This window comes from Dasypus novemcinctus, chromosome 14 (genome assembly GCF_030445035.2).
Source record: "Dasypus novemcinctus isolate mDasNov1 chromosome 14, mDasNov1.1.hap2, whole genome shotgun sequence".
Classification (NCBI taxonomy): Eukaryota; Metazoa; Chordata; class Mammalia; order Cingulata; family Dasypodidae; genus Dasypus; species Dasypus novemcinctus.
Window position 1 is genome coordinate 9,687,593 of NC_080686.1, and position 16,445 is coordinate 9,704,037.

At 45.8% G+C, this 16,445-nt stretch overlaps 1 protein-coding gene across 7 annotated transcripts in view; it reads left to right on the forward strand.

Annotated features, from left to right (window-relative positions):
* SPIDR (scaffold protein involved in DNA repair) overlaps positions 1-16,445 on the forward strand; it is a 579,802-nt gene that overhangs the window by 553,049 nt on the left and 10,308 nt on the right. For all 7 annotated transcript variants that reach the window (XR_011645614.1, XR_009180381.2, XM_058275512.2 and 4 more), the window contains 2 exons: positions 2,082-2,292; positions 3,055-3,207. Coding sequence is in view for 5 of the 7 variants with exons in the window: in XM_058275512.2 (XP_058131495.1) it covers positions 2,082-2,292; positions 3,055-3,207 (364 nt within the window). In the remaining 2 variants the exon portion in view is untranslated. The remainder of the gene's footprint in view (positions 1-2,081; positions 2,293-3,054; positions 3,208-16,445) is intronic.

The following is a 16,445-nucleotide window of genomic DNA, read 5'->3' on the forward strand; positions in this document are numbered from 1 at the left end:
TTTTTCATACCAGGAGGTACACAATCAATTTGTCCCAATACTGTGATATTTTATCCAGGTTTCTGGGTAGTAAGTATTTTGTACTTATTAATAAATATGTAATACATATTTTGTGGGGAAATACTTGAACTATGTCAAAATCCTATTTCTTATCAATTTTCATCCACTTGTTTTAGAATCCATTATGAATTTTGCATGAGTTATTACTCTGGTGGTGGCCAAATGGAAATTTTCTAGTTCCAACATTCCTTCTACATTTATTAGTTGACATCTGCTTTAAAGAGAAGCTTTCTATTACCTACCATTTATTGATGTATTCATTTATTTATTTATATCTGTATTGGCTAATAGATTTTGCTTTTTATTAAATAGGTTATAATTATAATTTTCATTGTTTATTTGTGTCTCAAATTTCCCCAGATTCAGACTGGCTCTTGTGTCCTTTGGGCAGTTTGATCATTCTTTGAGTATTTTCTTACTTTCTGGCACAATAAGATGTTTCAGACCCATCTTTCTTTCTCTGGTCTGGAAACAGACAACTCTCCAAGGACCCCTGGGTGACTCTAGTGGAGAATGGTATTTAGGAGGTAAGGTCTGGGCTCTAGGTGAGCTCATCACCACTAGCACGCCATTGCTCTTGGGCCCTGTCAGTGGACAGACCTACAAACATGTCTCTGTATATATGCACACACACATGCATCATCTATGTCCATTTCCATGACTTCCATCTCTCTAGCAGGCTATCTATCTACAGTCATGATTTCACACCAGTACCTCCAATTCTACACTATTACCATAGAATTTACTCTAGGTTTCCCATTTCCTAATTTATAATTCTCCTCTCCAACAGTGAGAAATCTGGCTTCCATTTCCTCAGTGTATTTACTCACTGCACACACTTTCTGTGTATAGTCAACCTCCCAACCATTAGCTGCCTTCTCAGCCACAAACCCACAGCTCCTGACCTGGCATGTCACTTTCTCTGCCCAGCCCAGCTGGCCAACCATGTGGAGTCCCCTCCCTGACCACGTCACCCACTCCAGCAACACCAGCGGAAACCTCAAATTCAGCCCCTCCCAGTACCTAAATCCTTGGCCCCATTTACATCATCTACAAAATCCTAAGCCCTGGCCAAAGAGACGAGATATATATCCCACGCACCCACCCACTGCGAGATGGCTCCCTGGTCTGTTTGCCTGTTGTTTTGGCTCATCTACTTGGGATTTTTTTTGCTTTTTGTCTGTTTTTTCTTTAGGAAGCACTGGGAACAGAACCCGGGACCACCCATGTGGGAGGCAGGTACTCAACTGCTTGAGCCACATCTGCTCCTTTGTGGGTTTTTTGCTCATTGTTTTTGCTAGTTGTCTTCTCATTGGTTGTCTTCTTTAGCAGGCACCAGGAACCAAACCTGGGACCTCCCATGTGGGAGGCAGGTGCTCAACTCCTTGAGCCACACCCACTCCCCCATATACCATTGTAATAAACCTGAAGAGACATTAAAACTTTTGCTGATTAAAAAAAATGAAAAAAGGAAGGAAATTATAATAAAAGGAAAGAAGAAAAATAAAATCTTTTGCATATACAACAAATATTTGATACCTATAATGCTCCATACAAAGTAAGATGTAGTCCTGACCCTCAGGAAACTCACACCTAGCAGGAGAGAATAGGTGTGCACTAGTTATAGAAGAGTGTGGTAATTAACATTTTAGGCATATAAACATGGGATCTGGAGGAAAAAAGCAATTAATTCTTCCTGGGTAGGTCAAAGGTCTTCAAAAAAAGAGGTAATATGTGCACTAGACACAGAGTTGTGCAAGAAGAGTGGGACTGTATTGTAAGAAAGGAATCCACTCCGCAGATGAACACAGGATGGGCGCTCATGGCACCCAGTGTGGCATAGCTGTGTCGTGTGGGCTGCTGACAAGGACATGCTAAGTCCATTTTATATTTTAAAGTGCTTGTTAAAATGATGTCTAAAATTGTCAGTATTAATCATAAAAGTTTATTGCTTTTTTAAAAAATGTAGATACAATGACGGCTATTAATTTACTAGTCTTTACTGTTTCTTAAAATTATAGCTCAGAAGTTTCCCTTCTCTGGAGCAAAGGGATATCTGGCTGACAGTGACTGACCTCACCCTGCAAATGGAGGATGGGAGTGGCTCCAGCCTCCCCAGAACCGTGCCAGTGCAAGTGAGGCCCTCGTGCTGGCTGGGCCCAGATGTCTTGGAAGCACTCACCACAGCCTCCTCTCCCAGCATCTTCTTCAGGGACGCTCTCCGAGACCAGGGTACACTTTCTTCTTCTAGGCGTCCCGGGCCCAGAGGCAGCCGTACGGTGCCCACAGAATCACCCTTGTGGCCTCCAGCTGCCCTGTTTCTGACCTGGAGTCATTGGTGCCTTCCTGAAGCCACAGGAGTGATTGACCATGACACGGCGTGCTGGGGAGGAGAGGGCCACGGTACAGCTTCTGGCTGGGGGCTGGAGTGAGTCCCACAGAGCGAGCCGCCCTTCCCAGTGCTGGTGCCCTCTGTGAAAGACACCGTTAGTCACTCAAGAGCTGCTGGGTGCCACACGTCACAGGTACAGAGCACCCAAGGTGTGGCCTGAAAGGCCACTTCTTAGGACAAACAAAAGCTAAGGAATTACAAATGTATAAGCTTGGGTCAGGCAGGCGTTTTTTCCAGGCATCAAACCAAAATCCTGTCTGAATTGAATTGCACTGTATTATATTGAATTGTATTGTATGTATTTTATTTTTAATCTTATTCTATTTTATTGAGAGAGAATTAACATCCCATAAAATTCACCCTTTCTAGACTTGCCTCTGGTATTGGAGAGCTTTCTCAGCTTTGCCCTCCGGGGCTCTGGAACTCACTGCCTGCACAGGGCGCATGTGGGTGGGCACAGCCTGGCTCTGGAGGGAGTGATCGTCGCACGAGCCCCTGCCAGTTACAACACACAGGACGCTGGCACGGGACACGGGCTTTACCGGTGGAACAGGCGCTTGTTTCCTCAATGCTATAGTAATCTGAAGTGTCTCTGTTGGCAGGTTGGATTGTTTGTGTTGAACGAACTGTCCTCTTGCTTCAAAAGCCCCTTTTGTGTGTGGCTTCTGGGGCTCACTTCTCTGAACTGCCTGGCCCGGTGAAGCTCGACCAACTGGATTCTGTCACTCAGGCAAACTCCATTTGCATTGTTCAAGGTGGGTAGTCATCTTGTTGGAAATGGAATTTAAATTTCCTTGTCTTGTTTATTTTATATTCATTTACACATTTATGCATCAGATATTTTTGAGTACTTGCTATGTTCAGACATTGGATACAATAAAGAACAAAATCAGAAGTGGCCCCTGTATCTTGGAGTTTACGGTCTATATAGAAAAATATTAGTCAGATAGGCACACAAGCAAACAGGAAGCTGCAGTGTTCCAATGCTTTAGTGCCAGGAACCAGGGGTCTGGCCTGAGAGGCCCAGGAAGGCTCCCTGAAGACAAGAGACTTGAGTGGAGAGCTGGTGGGTGGTGGGAGCTGAGTGGGCCCAGGGGTGGGGGCAGGGAGAGCATCTCATTGGGAAGAGAATCTATAAAGGGGCATTGACAAGAAAGAGCAGGAAAGCCCCGGCACCTGGAGAAGGCTGGAGGGAATGGTGTGGAATGAGGCGGGAGGTCTTGGGGCGAGGCCATGCCCCTGAGCAGATGGGACGTGTGAGGAGGGCTGGCAGCAGGAGACTTGGCAGGGAGCTGCCATGGTCCAGTTTCTGTGGAACAGAGTGGAGGGACAGGGGGCATGTGGCCGTCCCCGGTAGGGTCAGTGGCTGAGAAGAGGGGGCAGGGAGGGGCAGTGGTAGAGACATTAATCAGGGAACGGAGTGATTTAGGAGATGAAATCGGCAGGGCTTGGGGATGGATTAGATACAGAGGGTCACAGCACAGCCGGGTGAGAAGGAGGTATGTGCAGGACCTCTTTGTTTCTGGCTCAGACAAGGCAGATGGGGACGGGGACAAGGTCGGGCCCAAGGCTAAGCTCTTGGTTCTGTCTTAGAAGTTTGTATCAACATCCGTGATGTGTCTGGTTGGATACAGGAGTCTGGAGCAGAAGACTGCATTAATACTTATTTTTTACTTTATAAAAATGTTCCTGATAAAAGTAATACATGTCCATTGGCACTAACAGAAGATGAGTAAAGAGAAAAGTCACGACCTCCCCGTGCTCCTGCATCCCCACCTCCTGCGTTCCTCAGGGGTGCTGGCCCAAGGGTATCTTTTGCACCCTTCCGTGCTCATGGGAGCACACAGATACATGTGTTCACCTCCAGAGGAGTGTTCATCTTTACAAACGGGATCGCTTGCGACACAGTATACTGTCACTTGCTTTTCTCACTTCCTGCTCTAACAGGGACATCTCTCCAGCTGGGAAGATAGAGATTTCACTCAGTAGTTTAAGGGTAGCATAAATTCCCTTGTATGAATAAACTGTTCCTCCACTGATGGACATGCAAGATGTTCACCTAATTTTACAATTATCACAAACAAGATTGTAGTAAACATTCATGTACGTAAGTGTCTACCTTAAGGGGGATTTCAGTGTCCTAAGGTCCATTACTTTTTTAACAGTTTTATCAAGATGTAACTCACATACCATACAGTTCACTCATTTAAAATGTGTAATTCAATGCTTTTTAGTGTATTCCCATAATTAGGCAACCACCATAACCATCTAATTTTTAAACATTGTCATCACTCCAAAAAGAAATCCTGTAGCTATTAGCAGTTACTTCCCACCCCCCCAACCCCTTTCTCAGCCCATAGCAATGGCTCATCTTTCTCTATGGGTTTGTCTACTCTGGACATTTCCTGTAAATGGAATCACATAGGATGTAGTCTTTGGTAACTGGCTTCTTTCAATTAGGACATCATTCTCAAGGTTCATCCATAATGAAGCATGTATCAGAACTTCATTCCTTTTAATGGCCAGATAATATGCCACTGTATGAATATGCCAGATTTTATCAGTTTATGTACACTTGGATTGTTTCCATCTTTTGTCTATTGTGAATAATGCTGTGTGAACATTTTTGTACAAGTAACTGTTGAATCCCTATTTTCAGTTCTTACTGGAGTCTACCTAAGAGTAGAATTGCCAGGTCATATGGTAGTTCTATGTTTAACTCTTTGAGGCATCACCAAACTCTTTTCCACAGGGCTACTACATTTTACATTCTACCAGCAATTCAAGAGGGTCCCAGTTTCTTCACATACTGATCAATCCTTGTTTTATTTTCCATTTTTTTGATGAAAGCCATCCTAATGGTGTGAAATGATGTCTCAGTGAGGTTTTGATTTGAAGCTCTCTAATGACTAGAGGTATTAAGCTTCTTTTCATGCATTTATCAGCAATTTGTATATCTTCTTTGAAAAATTTCCTTTTCCATTTTTTAATTAGGTTATTTAAGTGTAGGAGTTCTTTATTCTGGATATTAAACCCTCAAGGTATATGATTGGCAATATTTCTCCCATTCTGTAAGTTGCATTTTCACTTTCTTGATATTGTCCTTTAATGCATAAAAGTTTTGAATTTTGATGAATTCTTTTTTTTTCAGATTCTTGCAAAAGTTTATATATTTATTTATTTGTCTCTATTTTTTTAACATTACATTCAAAAAATATGAGGTCCCCATATACCCCCCATCCCCCTCATCCCACTCCTCCCCGCATAACAATTATCAATTTTTTCTTTTGTTACTTGTGTTTTTGGTGTCATATATAAGAATCCATGGCCAAATTCAAAAGGTGATGAAGATTTACCCCTAAGGTATCTTCTAAGAGTTTCATGATTTTAGCTCTCATGTTTAGGTCTTTGAGCCATTTCTGAGTTGATTTTTTTAATATGATATGAGAGAGGGGTCCAGCTTCATTCTTTTGCGTGTGGAAACACAATTGCCCCAGCACCATTTGTTGAAAAGACTAATCTTTCCCCGTTGAATGGTTTGGGCCCCCTTGTTGAAAATCAATTGGCTATTGATGTATAAATTTATTTCTGGATTCTCAGTTCTATTCCTTTGTCTGTATATCTATCTTTATGCCAATTCCACTGTGTTTGATTACTGTAACTTTTTAGTGAGTTCTAATATTGGGAAGTGTAGCAGTTTGATATTATTGATGAATTCAAAAAAGAAATATTGGATTATGTTTGTAAACTGATTTTTTCCTCAGAGCATATTAGATTATATTAGATTCAGAGGGTTACTTGATTAAGTAATCAGGTAAACCTCTTGTGCCAGTAGGGCATTCAGTCCCCACCCCTTGGTGGGTGGGACCTCGCAGGTAAAAGACATGGCAAAGGGCAGAGTTGGAGGGTTTTATTTTGTTTTGTTTTTTGTTTTATTTATTTTTTTGATGTTACATTAAAAAATATGAGGTCCCCATATGGCCCCCACCCCCTCACCCCACTCCTCCCACATCAACAATCTCTTTTCATCATCGTGGCACATTCATTGCATTTGGTGAATACATTTTGGAGCACTGCTGCACCACATGGATAATGGTTTACATTGTAGTTTACACTCTCCCCCAGTCCACCCAGTGGGCCATGACAGGACATACAATGTCCAGCATTTGTCCCTGCAGTACCACCCAGGACAATTCCAAGTCTTGAAAATGCCCCCACATCATATCTCTTCTTCCCTGTCCCTACCCTCAGCAGCTACCATGGCCACTTTCTCCACATCAACGCTACAATTTCTTCCATTACTAATGACAATAGTTCAATAGCAGAATATCAGTAAGTCCACTCTAATCCATACTCTATTCCTCCATCCTGTGGACCCTGGGATGGTTATGTAGTTGAGGGTTTTTGGTGTTGGAGTTCTGATCTTAGAGTTCGATGCTGAAGTCTTAAGCTGGAGCCCCAGGAAGTAAGCTCACAGAGGAAAGAGAAGCAAGCCCCTGGAAGGGAGGAACCCAGGAAGCCTGAACCCTCGCAGACGTTGGCAGCCATCTTGCTCCAACACGTGAAAGTAGACTTTGGTGCTTTATGGCCTGGTATGTGTAAGCTCGGGAGCTGGTCTGCCTCACTTGTCTGTGCTTGTGCAGGGGTCAGAGAGTTCCCGCAGCTCCTCCCACCTGCAGATTAAATTTATTTCCTTGATTAAACTTATTCCTAGGTATTTTATTTTTTAGTTGCTATTCTAAATTGAATTGTTTTCTTAATTTCCTTTTCTAATTGTTCACTGCAGCGTTTAGAAACACAACTGATTTTTGCTTCTGATCTTATTCCCTGAAACTTTGCTGAATTTGTTTATTAGCTCTGGTAGTTATTTTATGGATTCTTTAGAGTTATCTTTATAAAGGATTGTGTTACCTACAAATCCAGATTATATTACTTCATCCTTTCTGTCTTAGTTTGCCACAGGGCTGCCGATGGATTTAATTTAGGGTAAAAGTTTACAGTTCCAAGGCCATGAAATGTTCAATTCAAAGCATGATCAGAGATGCTTTCTTACCAAAGTCAGCTCCTGGTGATCCTAGCATGCTGCCACATGGCAAAGATGTTGGCCAAACTCTCCTAAGTCCCTGCCTTCACCTCCAGAATCTACTGTCTACCAGAGCTCAGCTGTGGGCAAGCAGTTATAGGGCTCGTTTCTCTGGGCCCCCTCTCTCAGTCTTGGCTGCTGCACTTTCATCCTGAGTCCAGCTATGGGCTATCAGGCATAAGCCAGGGCTCATCTCCTCAGCCTTGAGCTGTGCAATGGGCCCCACCCTCAGGGGCCTCTTTCCATGCCTCTCTGCTCTGTTGATTCCAGACTCGGGAAACTCTTTCAGCTTCTCATAGCTTCTCTGCCTTTCTGCAGCTATAGGTGAATCTGGAGTCTTCTCTCTACATGGCAGGACCAAAAACGGCAGCTTCTAATGTGTGTGTGTGTGTGTGTGTGTGTGTGTGTGTGTGTCTGTGTCTCTGTTTATATAAAGCTCCACTAAGAGGGCAGTGACCCAACTTGAATTATGCTTCATTGGCAGAGTCCAATCAAAAGGGCCCCACACCCACAGCAATGGATTAGTTCAATAACATAAGCTTTTTATTTTGGGGATTCATAATGTAACTTCAAACTGTCACACTTTCCCAACTTGGATGCCTTTTATTTCTTTTTCTTATCTAATAGCTTTAGCTAGAACTTGATGAACAATGTTAATACAGCCATGAAAATAGGCATCATTGTCTTGTTCCTGATCTTCAAGGGAAAGCGTTCAGGCTTTCACCATTGATTGATATTAGCTGTGGCTTTCTCATAAATGGTCTTTATTGTGTTGAGGACGTTACCTTCTATTCCTTGTTTTGTGAGTACTTTTATCATGAAAGGGTGTTGGATTTTGTCAAATATCTTTTCTGCATCAGTTGAGATGATGGTGTGAAGTTTTCACTCATTCTTTTAATGTGGTGTATTACATTGAGTGATTTTCTTATGTTGAATCACCCTTGCAATCCTTAGATAAAAAATCACACTTGGTCATGGTGTGTAGTCTCTTTAATAAGCCATTGGATTCTATTTGCTAGTATTTTGTTGGGGATTTTTCCTTCTATATTCGGAAGGGATATTGGTTTGTAGTTTACTTTTTTTGTGATATCTTTCACTACTTGTTATCATGGTAATGCTGGTCTCATAGAATGAGAAGCATTAGCTCCTTTTCCTTTTGTGGGGGGCAGAGTTTGAAAAGGATTGGTGTTAATTTGATAAAATTAACCATCTGGTCCTAGGTGTCTTACTGCTGGAGGCAGGGGTGGTGGGGTTTAATACCAATTCAATCTCTTTAATTGGTTTTTTTTTAAATTATTTATTTATTTATTTTTTTTATTACATTAAAAAATATATATGAGGTCCCATTCAACCCCACCGCCCCCGCCCCCCACTCCGCCCACAGCAACACTCTCTCCCATCATCGTGATACATCCATTGCACCTGGTAAGTTCTCTTTAATTGTTATAGGTTTGTTCAGATTGTCTGTTTCTTCTTGAGTCAGTTTTGGTAGTTGGTTTATTTCTAGAAATATGTCCACTTTATCTAGTTTATCCAATTTGTCAGCATAAATTGTTCATAGTATTCTCATATTCCTTTGTATTTCTGTAAGTTGGGTAGAAATATTTTCACTTTCATTTCTGATTTTGTGTCTTTTCTTTTTTTCTTCATCATTTTAGCTAAAGTTTGTCAATTTAATGGCTTTTTTTTTCAAATAACCAACATCCAATTTCATTTACTCTGTTTTTCTTTTCTCTCTTTCATTTATCTCTGATCTAATCTTTATTATTTCTTTTCTTCTGCTAGCTTTGGGTTTCATTTTTTCTTTTTCTAATTCCTCAAGATGTAAAGTTAGGTTATTTTGAGATCTCTTATTTTTAATGTAGGCATTTAGAGCTGTAATTTTCCCTGTGACCACTGTCTTCACTAAATCCCTTAGGTTTTGATATGTTGTGTTGTCATTTCATTCCTCTCAAAATATTTTCTAATTTCCCCTGTGATTTCTTCTTTGGTTAAGAGTGTGATGTTTAATTCCAACACATTTGTGAATTTTCCAAGTTTCCTTTTGTTAATTTCTAGTTGTATTCTGTTGTGGTCAGAGAGTATACTTTGTGTGGTTTCAATCTTTGTGAATGTATTGAGACTTGATTTGTGAACTGACTATAGCAGTTTAATATTGTTTATGAATTCCAAAAATAGATATTAGATTATGTTTGTAAACTGGTCTGTCTGAGGTTTCACTTTTACTTGATTAAATTACGATTAGGGCTTTGATTGGGCCACATCAGTAGGGCATTGAGTTACCACCCCTTGGTGGGTGGGAACTCACAGAGAAAAGACATAACAAAGGACAGAGTTGAGAGTTTTGGGTGCTGATACCCCAGGAAATAAGCACACAGGAGAACACAGGGGAATGGAGATGGCTCCTTAGGCACAGCAGAGGCCCTGGGTAAAGGGATGAGCCATTTGCCTGATAGTTTGCAGCTGTAGAGACCAGAGCCCTGAGCAGCTAAGCCCAGAGAGAAGCTGGGACAACAGAGCCTTCACAGGAAGAGGGAGGCTGAGCCCTGACAGACATCGGCTGACATCTTGTTCCAACACATGGCAACAGACTTTGGTGAAGGAAGTAACTTACACTTTATGGCCTGGTAACTGTAAGCTTCCACCCCAAATAAATTCCCTATATAAAAGCCAACAGATTTCTTGTACTTTGCATCAGCACCACTTTGGCTGACTATACACTAACATGTGGTCTACTCTGGAGAATGAGCCATGCGTACTTGAGAAGAATGTGTTTTCTGCTTTGGTTAAATAGGGATATTCCATATATATCAGTTACTTCTAGTTGATTTATAATGTTGTTCAGGTTCTCTATTTCCTTACTGATCTTTTGTCTAACTGTTCTATCAATTATTGAATGTGGTATATTGAAGTCTCCAGCTCTTAGTGTAAAACTGTCCATTTCTCTCTAAAAGTCTCAATCCTTTCTGTATTTTGGAGCCCTGTTGTTCAGTGCATATGTGTTTATAATTGTTAAATCCTTTTGATGGATTGACCCTTTTATCAATATATAATGTCCTTTTTTTTCTAGTAACAGTTTTTGACTTAAAGTCTATTTTGTATGATATTATAATATTAAAAGATATTACAGGGAGTGGATGTGGCTCAAGTGGTTGAATGCCTGATTCCCATGTGGGAAGTCAAAGGTTCAGTTCCCGGTGCCTCCTAAAAACAATAAGCAAAAAAAAAAACAATTCAAGAGAGCCAGTATGGCTCAGAGGTTGAGCACTGGCTTCCTGGATACAAGGTCCTGGTTCAATTCCCAGTACCTAAAAAAAAGAGGGGGTGGGGGAAATATTACAAAATTACTTTCCAGAATATGTGTAAGAATTCACACCTCTAAAGGTAATGTCCAAGAGTGTCTGTTTCCTCCATCTTTGCCCATTCCTGGATTTGTAGTTCTTTTTAAATTTTAATAAACACAAAGTTATGATCCTCTTCTTGCTCTAATTCTCATGACCCTGACTGCTTGCAAAGTTAAGCACTTTTCATTATGTTGAGGGTATTTGGAGTTTCTCTTCACCAAATCTCCTTTTGAAGTTAGTACTGCCCCCTAAGTAAGAGTTGTGACTTGATGGGGAGAAGAGAAGGGGCAGTATAGCCTAATGAGCATATGAGACAGCAGAGTCTAACCGATATTTCTTTTCTGTAAAACAGAGATAATAGTATCAACCTCAAAGAGTTTTTAAGGATTTTGTATGTGAGACTTTCGAAGCATTGAAATACTCCTAGTCTAGAGGGAAAGACAGACTCTCAACAACTGCTGCCGCCATGGGTCCCAGGGAAGGGAAGGACCAATGGGTGGTCTTGGAGCCCATCATCAAATTGTGCATCAGGATTCTTCAGGCAGAGAGTTAGAGAAGGCTGACTTCTGCAGGTGGAGGAGCACGTGTAAGGCCCGCAGAGGGGAGCAGGAGCAGTGGTAAAAGCTCCATGAGGGGTCAGCCAGGGGAGAAGGGAAAGGGTTCTGGGAGGGTGAAGTGAGGGGTGGCAGGGAGGTTGCTGCTGGAGGCAGTGAGGGTATTTGGGCCAGCCTGGGAAGGGCTGGTTCTGTCTTGTTCAGCTTTCCCTGGCCAAGAGATGGAAGTGATACAATCACTTAAAAAAAAAAAAAATGAAACAATCTGGCAGCATAGTGGATAGGCTCTGGTGCAAACTGGGGAGACAGTACTGGCAGGAAGATGTGAGGAAGAGTGTCTATGAGATGAGTGCAGGTGGGAGGAGCTGCGGGAACTCCCTGACCCCTGCACGAGCACAGGCAAGCGAGGCAGACAGGCTCCCGAGCGCACCTGCCAGGGAAGGGAGTGCCTGCCTCTGGGACGGCCTGCGCCGGGGCTGCTGCTCGCCTGCCTCCACAGGCCCTCTGGGACCTCCCCTCCGCCTCAGCCTGCGTCACGCCTGCTGACTCCTCTCCCACTCCACATCCCATCCCCACTCCGCTCCCTGTGCACCTCTCCGAGCCCGTTTCTGGGTGAGGGCACAGCTGCAGCAGTCTGGGCAGGGACTCGGAGTTGGGGAGTAGGGTTGGGGAGCTCACCTCTTCGTGGCTGTCTACCCTCTGAATTTAGTGCTGTTGGCGCGTCACCCGAAATGCTTCGGCTGACAGGACCAGTACTGTTACATGTCTGTATTCATGATACCTGTACATGTGCCACCTCAAGACTCTGCCATATACAGCACTGTTGTGGGAAAGTAGGCACCTAAAGAGAAGGCCTCCGAAGGAGGGTCTGGAACCCAGCCCATCAGAACCTCGCCAGCGAGTGCTCAGGGGAGGCGGGAAGGGGGCGGCCTGGCAGCGAAGCCTGTCTTCCTTGTTTCTGAAGAACCGCCTCATATTTCTATACTTTATGTTTTGAAATCTTACTGGCTGTTAAAGGACAGTGGCATTCCTTCTTCTTTTAATAACAGACTTACTGAGATATAATTCACATACTCTGAAACTCACCCTCTTTAAGTGCACAGTTCAGTGATTTTTAGTACATTCACACAATTTTTATTACCCCAAAAAGAAACTCTATGCTCATTAGACTCCCCATTCCTCCCTCCACCACAAGTACAAATCTCCTTTCTTTATATACGGACTTCCCTATTCTAGACTTTTCTATAAATGGAATTGTATAATATGTGGTCTTTTGTTACTGGCTTTCACTTGAGTATATTGTTTTCAGGTTTCTTCCATGCTGTAGTATATATCAGAACTTTATGCTTTTTTATAGCCAAATAATATTCCACTGTATGTATATGGCATATTTCGTTTATCCATTCATCTGTTGATGGATGCTTGAGTTGTTTCCATTTTTTTGCTGTTGTGTATAACACTGCTGTATTACTGTATAAGTCTTTGTATGGACACAGGTTTTCAGTTATTTGGGGTTCAGCTTTTTTTTTTTTTTCTGTAGTTTTCATGTTGACTGTTGCTATAAGTAGACAGAGGGGCAACTAGAAGAGTCAACGGTACAGCCATGGTTGGGAAAAGGCATTTATAGGGGTAGCCCTTATCCAAGGAAACAACTGTGAGACTAAAGTCTTAACAAGATGACCAGAGTTCAGGAAAGGACGGTGTGAGCGGAATCCACAGCCTGGTCCATTATAACCTCCCTGGAGCCGAGCAGTGGTAGTAGCTGTCTCCTGGAGCCTGGAAAAGCACTTGGTTTCACAGCATCGCCTGCGAAGAAGACACTGGGCAAGAGGGCCCTGGCGTGGAAGAGGGCCCTGGGTGAGGAGGGGGGCCCTGGCGTGGAGGGGCTCTCCCTGTGGAGGGCTCCCCAGGCGTGGAGGGGCCCCCCAGGCGTGGAGGGCTCCCCAGGCATGGAGGGGCCCCCCAGGCGTGGAGGGCTCCCCAGGCGTGGAGGGGCTCCCCAGGCGTGGAGGGGCCCCCCAGGCGTGGAGGGCTCCCCAGGCATGGAGGGCCCTGGGCGTGGCTCCGTGTTTCGGCGGTAGGAGCCCCGGGCAGAACCTTGGCGCTGGCAGACGCCCTTCTGCGCTCCCCGGCTGGCTGGGCTAGGACGCAGCTCCCCCGGATCACTGGCCTAGAAGGAACTTCTAGTTTGCTTCAGTGCGGTTCGCTGTGCCCCACCTGAGGGACGGCGCCCGTGCCTGGAGCCCTGAGCTGCTGGCTGTGAAGACTCATGGGCGGTGGCTTTCGCTGCACCTGTGGTACAGGCGAGCCTGCCTCCTGGTTTTAGGCTCTGATGGAGCCGCTGTGGGTGCCGATGAGGCTTAGTTCCCAGGCGCCCCTAAGCTCTGTTTCACCCCTGAAACCTTCATCTAGGGATGAGGACTAGATATTTTTCGAGCAAATAGGCCATTTGATGTGTCACAGAGCTCTGTTCCTGGAGGGCTGAAAGGGCGTCGGTGGCCCAGGGGTGGTGATTTCAAGCCAGTGGAGCTGGCTCTGTACACAGTGCCCTGGAGATGGAGACCTCACTCTAACTCTCCACGGATTGTGTTGAATACACCACTTCCCTGGAGTGAGGAGAGCCGGGGGCAGGGCTGCCGTCCCGCGCCTCAGTGTCACAGCCTGGTGCCCAGGTCCAGGGTGCCCCTGCTGCCCAGCACGTGGTGGACCGCAGGCGGGCTGCGTCCAGTGCTTTCTCTCCAGCGCTCCTCAGCGCAGGCACTCACCGCTGGCTCACTGTTCTTGCATTTGTTGTGCAATAACAAGGGCTCATCAGTTAGAAAAGACACCCACACACAACAGGAATTTGGTAAATAAGAGTGATTTCTTCTATGGCTAAAATTTCTGAAGGTGTTAATACAATGGAAGGAGAACAGGAAATCTAAAGAGCAGAGCAGTTTCTGGTTGGATTATGTATTTCCCTTATATTCAGAAGAAAAAAAATTGTTTTCTGAGTCCTCATCTTATAAATTGGTGAGGTTGCCATTTGTGGTTAAACCAGTTTTGTTAGGCTCTTTTTCTTCTCACATTCTGCTCAATAAATATGTTATAAACCATTTTATTTTCCTTTGGCCCTTTCTGATGGAGAAAGTTTGAGGGCTTCGTGGAGACAGGTGGTGAGTGGAGAGGAGTCCGTGGCAGTGTCCGGGCCTTTGCTTTCTGTGCACAGACAGGGCACACGCATGTTTGTTCATGGGCTTTCGAGGCCTCTTGCTCCCAGTCAGGTGATTTGCCTAGAAACACCAGGTCACTGCAGGCGGCCTGCGCAGGGAGGAGCCCACGCATCCCGAGTGTCAGGGCAGGGCTGTCTGCCAGGCCTGGTGTGGCCAGTGCCACCACAGCCAGCAGAGCCAGAGGCTCCCGGGCCGACAGGGCGTGTCCTGGGAGCTCGGCCGCAGCGCCCAGGTCCCCCCCAGGCTGCCAGGGACTACCTCCCTGGGCTACGGCTCAGCCTGTGCAGGGCAGTGGTATTTCAGCCTTCGTGATGACCGCTCCATCGTGCTCACACACACAGTTCCAGATCCTCAAATCCTGCCCTCCGAAGCACACAACGCTGTGCCACCAGTGGCGCCTCGGTGCTGCCGCGGAGCATGGGGGGAGCTGGAAGACAGCCAGGGCAACAAGGGGCCGCCCTCCGGGACTCAGGCCAGCTCTGGGCGCCGGGGGGCCCCCTGTGAAGTGGGAACAGTCCAGATCTTATTAGGGTTGGTGTGAGGGATAAGTGGAATTATGTGAGTGAAAGCCTTTGGAACCCGTTCACAATCATACACAGCTAAGGCTTAAGCCATAACATCACTGTGGTTAGTATAATGATATGTTATTAGACATTACAGTACCGTACACATTGCATTAGAAGGAACAGTACCTGGTCCTTATTTAAATGTTACACAAAGGGAAGCACATCATAGAGGTCTCAGAACTTCTGTGCTGTCGTGTAACTCGAAGACACCAAGGCCTGTGACTGGGGGGCTCCAGCCTGGCACGCTCAGCACAGCGGTGTGTCCCCTCCCCAGGTTTTAGGAGAAGCGGGCTCAGGCCTGGAGCAGGGCAGCAGTGGACAGAGCGTGTGTGTCTAGCGGGAGTGGAAATAAGAGGCCTCAGGTTACCCCCCACCCCAGCCCAGGAAGGGGGCAGGTCAGAGGTTTGTACAGAAGGGTGGAAATTATTCCCGTGTCCCTGGAGCACCTGGCCCACTTAATTTGGACTGCCCTCTGGGTCTTGTGCGTCCACTGGAGCCATCCTGGCAGCTCGCCTGCAGGCCAGTCAGCTGCACCTGCAAACACCCTGTACACAGCATGCACGGGGTCCCAGCAGGACTGCAGGGCTGCAGACTCTCCGATAAGAACCAGCCTACCTGGCCAAGTCCCAGCGGCAGAACAGAGAAGATGGGCCCTGCTGCCCTCAGGAATCCCCACGCCAAGGCAGGCGACACAATGACAAAGGGATGGATGGACCTCCCCGCGTGGCCCGCAGGCTGCAGGCACCGGACCCCTCCTCCAGCTGACTCCCCGCCCCCATCAACAGCTGTCTTAAGGAGTAGCTGCTGGGCGCTCCCCGCAGAGTCCTGGCGGGAGCTGTGCGCAGCCCTGTGTGACCCGCACTGGCGGCCGTGTGAAGGCCTGCGTCTCCCGCAGCTGCTCCGGCCCTGAGGAATCCTGACCCTTCCTGGCTGCAGCGCCTGACAGGGCCCTGAACGAATCCGGAGCATGCCCGGGCTGGCAGCCCCTGCTGGGACTCACCATGTGGCCAGGAGACTCAGCACAGCCGGGAATGGAGCTCCTGCCAGAGTGGCCTCGCTCCCCACTGCCAACACCAGCACCTCCAGTCCCTGCACCCCAAAGCTCAGCCCCTGCCAGGAGGCAGGGACTCCTTCCTGGTTCACTTCCTGGGGAGAAACGGTTTGGCAACGTCTTTTTTATCCCTTGCCACCGTTTATCGCTTGTTTGCGATGGATCTCTCCTGCAGCTGCATTG